Here is a 4,151-nt window from a genome sequence, read left to right as displayed (position 1 = left end):
GTTTGTTTGGAAATTCCATCCCCGAAATTGTCTCGTTCGAAACGATTTAGATATTCCTATCTTTCCGAAATCTGACACTGACACACTCACTCACCTTACACGGACACGTATTACATCTGGAATCGCGCGCGCGCAGATAAAACGCTGGAAAATAACAAAGGCTATTCTTTCAATCTCATCTCGTACCAAACGGAAAAATCGCATTTACGTCATAAAAGTGGTAGCCGATTTTCGACGCTAAATCCGGCTGTGAAAGATGCCTGGTGTCAGCGGGGTCATCAATGGAGGGACTACTGCCGGTGCTTCCAGCCGGCATTCTAGCGTTAGTATACAACGAATCGGTTCGCAGAAAAGACGATGCTTCGCTTCGGTGTTCGCGGAAGATCCGTGCATTTGGAGAACGTGGATAAATATTTCGAGCCGTTAAGCGGTTTCCGCGAGTCGTGCAACTTGTCGACGATTTATAAGACGAACGCGAAACATACGATACCAAAGTCGCGTTTAAGATGTTTGATCGATTCCGAAACGCGGTCAAACGGCAGTGAAGGCCGCCGTTCGACGTCGACGTCGACGTCGGCAACAACGGCGCCGACGCCACAGCCATGGAAAACCTGCTTGTACGACCTTCACGTGGAAAATCGAGGTAAGCGGTAACCTAAGACTTCTGCATTCGTTTCGTCTCTTTACTTCCCACGCAATGCATCCGGAATACCAAACGACTAGGACTCGTTCTACGTCTAAAACCTGTCCTTTGTTCAGGCAAGATAACCAACTTCTCCGGATGGTTGCTACCGGTACAGTACCAGGAGGCAATAGCCGCGTCCCATCAACACACCAGGACCTTCGCGTCCCTCTTCGATGTCGGTCATATGATGCAAACGCAAATTTTTGGCAAACACGCGACCGAATTCTTGGAATCGTTGACAACCAGTGACCTGAGAAATTTGACCAAGGGTAGCGCTGTCCTCACGGTATTCACCAACGAGAATGGAGGCATTCTAGACGACTTGATCGTCACGAAAGACAGCGACGATAAATATTTCGTGGTCTCCAATGCCGGCAGAAGGAACGAAGACACCCAACTGCTCCTTCGACAACAGGTAAATAGCAAAACATCGATTTCTCTTCAACCCCTTGGCTACTGTGGACGCATATACGCGCTCAGGAATTTTGCTTTTCTGACACGGAGGGCGCATCTTTATCCAAAATTTTGCCATTCTCGGCGGACATTGTAAATGAATTCCTACCCGTGTGGTACGACCGCTGCGTTTCGAAGTCTGCCGTAGTCAAAGGGTTAAAGAGGTAATTGTTACCTCTTTCTCGCCCTTCGTTTCAGGAATGGTTCAAAGAGCAAGGAAAACCGGTGAACCTAGAATTTCTAGATCCGTTAGAACAGTGTCTCGTGGCGTTACAAGGGCCTACTGCAGCGTCGGTTCTTCAGTCGATTGTGAAGATAGACTTGAGATACCTGAGATTTATGAACAGTGTGGAAACTGAAGTATTAGGGAGTCCAATTAGGATAACGCGTTGCGGATACACAGGGGAGGATGGTTTCGAGATTTCGATGCCTGCCAAAATTGCGCGCAGTTTGGTGCAAAGTATCTTGAATACGTACGACACGAAATTAGCTGGTCTAGGAGCCAGGGACAGTCTAAGGTACCATTCAAGCGTTGAATAAAATATTCGGAACTGATATTCCATTCGATTATTCGCAGGTTAGAAGCTGGCCTTTGCCTCTATGGACAAGATATCGACGAAAACGTTACACCGGTAGAAGCTGGACTTACTTGGCTAGTAGGTGTGTAAGAGAGTATGAGAGAGTACTGACCCTTTGCACTCGAGAGTGCACCATTTAATCAGATTCGAAAGATCGAGGTTAATTAATATATCAAATTTAAAATTACCTAACGATGCGTGGAGTGTCGAAGAAAAATAATTCTATGTCCTAATTTGCATATGATTTTCGATTTACCATTTTAAGAATATCGTCGTGTCTGTTGTCGAAGAAAAATAATTCTATGTCCTAATTTGCATATGATTTTCGATTTACCATTTTAAGAATTTCGTCGAGTCTGTGACAGAAAGTCTTCGAATTGCTATTTTTCTGTAACGAAAAAATCGTCGAGTGCAAAGGGTTAATTTAGTTAATTGCGGAAATACAAATTTTTCTTCGTTGCTATCGCAGCCAAAAGAAGAAGAGCGGAAGCAAATTTCCCAGGTGCGCAAAGGATACTCTCGCAGATCAAATCAGGTGCCAAGAAGAAACGAGTAGGGTTGACGGTTGTGCACGGCCCGCCAGCTAGAGAGGGAGCATGTATATTGACTCCGGAAGGTGAACGTGTTGGAAAAATCACTTCCGGTGGGCCTAGTCCAACCCTCGGTCGCTCTATAGCTATGGGATACGTGCCACAGGATTTGGCACAATACGGTGGTGGAGTATTGGTCGAAGTTCGAGGAAAAACTTATAAAGCGACAATTACGAAAATGCCCTTTATAAAAACGAATTACTATACTGCAAAGTGAGCAGCAACAATTTTTCATTATACGAGCGAAATTCTGTCAATGCTCAAGTGTAATGTTTGTTCAAAATTGTTTACACTCGATCTCACTCAAACGATAAAGTAGATATAAATAATGAACATTATAAGAGTACATGTCACTATAATAGTCACATATAACAGTCACTAATAATGATTTTCATTCGAAACCAAGTTTAAGAAGAGATTTAGAAAGTATTTCAAAATTTTTTTAATGGACCTGAAGGTGCAAGGGAATGGTGAAGCAATGAATAAAATTATTTATATGAAACAGTTTTGAAATACCAGTTTTTTTTAAGTACGAAATCTTCTCTGGCTAAAAACATAAATGAGACTGTATGTTGGTAAGAAAGCTTCTCTTTCGGTATATAAATTAATACACACCAGATATGGTAAAGAAGATTTCCTACCCTATAAAGACTCCGAAGATAAGACGCAATTCAATGCTTCTTGATATCACTACAGTCGGTAACTACACATGCGAATTAAAGTGTATGTTGGTAAAGAAGCTTCCTTTTCGGTATATAAATTAATACATACCAGATATGGTAAAGAAGATTTCCTACCCCACAAAAATTCCGAAGATGAAACGCAGTTCAATGCACATTAATATTCCAAAACTTAGTAACTACGCATGCAAACTAAGATGTACGTTGGTAAAGGAGAGTGCGTATCTATACGAAGGCTTATCTCAAAAACGAGACGCAGTTCAATGCATCTTCTTATATCAAAAGTCGATAACCACATGTGCAAATTAAAGTAAATATTGGTAAAGAAGATTGCGTACCTATGAAAAGAAATATCTCCGAAGACGAGACGAAGTGCGATATACATTGTTATAGCAAATGTCGGTAACTACAAATGCAAGTTGAACTGAATGTTGGTAAAGATGATCGCCTACCCATAAAAATCACTTATCTCCATAGATGAGACGTAGTGCAACGCACCTTGTTAGAGCAAATGTCGATAACTACGAATGCAAATTAAACTGAATGTTGGTAAAGAAGATCGATTACCCATAAAATCACTTATCTCCACAGATGAGACACAGTGCAACGCACCTGGTCAGAGCAAAAGTCGATAACTACAAATGCAAATTAAACTGAATGTTGGTAAAGAAGATCGATTACCCATAAAATCACTTATCTCCACAGAGAGACGTAGTGCGATACACCTTGTATACCAAATGTCGGTAACTACAAATGCAAACTAAACTGAATGTTGGTAAAGAAGATTACCTATCCAGAAAGATTTATCTCCAGAGAGAAAATGCAGGACACTGCATCTGATGTACCAAGTGTCGGTAACTCGAAAGATGCTGTATCATCTCAGAATGACTTTCAATATTACCGACTCGGTATAGAATAAAATTATATCAACAGTAATTGGAATCAAAACTAAATGTAACCATGAAATGACGAGGTATACGATATATTTTACGATTACAAACAAAGTATCGAATCCTATGCTTCTACAAAACTTATTCACCTTCCTACTCTAACAACGTGAAGACAACAACAAGATCGCAGCCAATTAGCTCGTATTACTTGTTATATGATTCATAATTGTATTAGACTATATGATGCGACTACATATATTTATCATACAATTTGC

The 4,151-nt window shown here is 41.0% G+C and overlaps 1 protein-coding gene across 1 annotated transcript; it reads left to right on the top strand.

Moving 5' to 3' along the window:
• The first annotated feature begins 350 nt into the window (after positions 1–350).
• On the top strand, positions 351–2,523 carry LOC108551808 (aminomethyltransferase, mitochondrial). The gene is made up of 5 exons (XM_017906113.1): positions 351–643; positions 760–1,100; positions 1,337–1,656; positions 1,716–1,798; positions 2,186–2,523. The coding sequence occupies exons 1-5, from the start codon at positions 358–360 to the stop codon at positions 2,521–2,523; spliced, it is 1,368 nt and encodes a 455-aa protein (XP_017761602.1). The 5' UTR covers positions 351–357.
• Positions 2,524–4,151: the final 1,628 nt, after the last annotated feature.

Source organism: Eufriesea mexicana, unplaced genomic scaffold (assembly GCF_001483705.2).
Source record: "Eufriesea mexicana isolate 0111107269 unplaced genomic scaffold, ASM148370v2 scaffold5018, whole genome shotgun sequence".
NCBI lineage: Eukaryota > Metazoa > Arthropoda > Insecta > Hymenoptera > Apidae > Eufriesea > Eufriesea mexicana.
The sequence above is the reverse complement of the archived record's forward strand: the minus strand, read 5'-3'. Positions and strand labels throughout refer to the sequence as shown.

Bases quoted from the DNA above. Each gene is read 5' to 3' on its own strand.
- LOC108551808 (XM_017906113.1), top strand. From the start codon at position 358: ATGCTTCGCTTCGGTGTTCGCGGAAGATCCGTGCATTTGGAGAACGTG. The intron at 1,657-1,715 runs GTACCATTCAAG...GATTATTCGCAG, and splicing joins GGAGCCAGGGACAGTCTAAG to GTTAGAAGCTGGCCTTTGCC. The intron at 1,799-2,185 runs GTGTGTAAGAGA...TTGCTATCGCAG, and splicing joins TGGACTTACTTGGCTAGTAG to CCAAAAGAAGAAGAGCGGAA.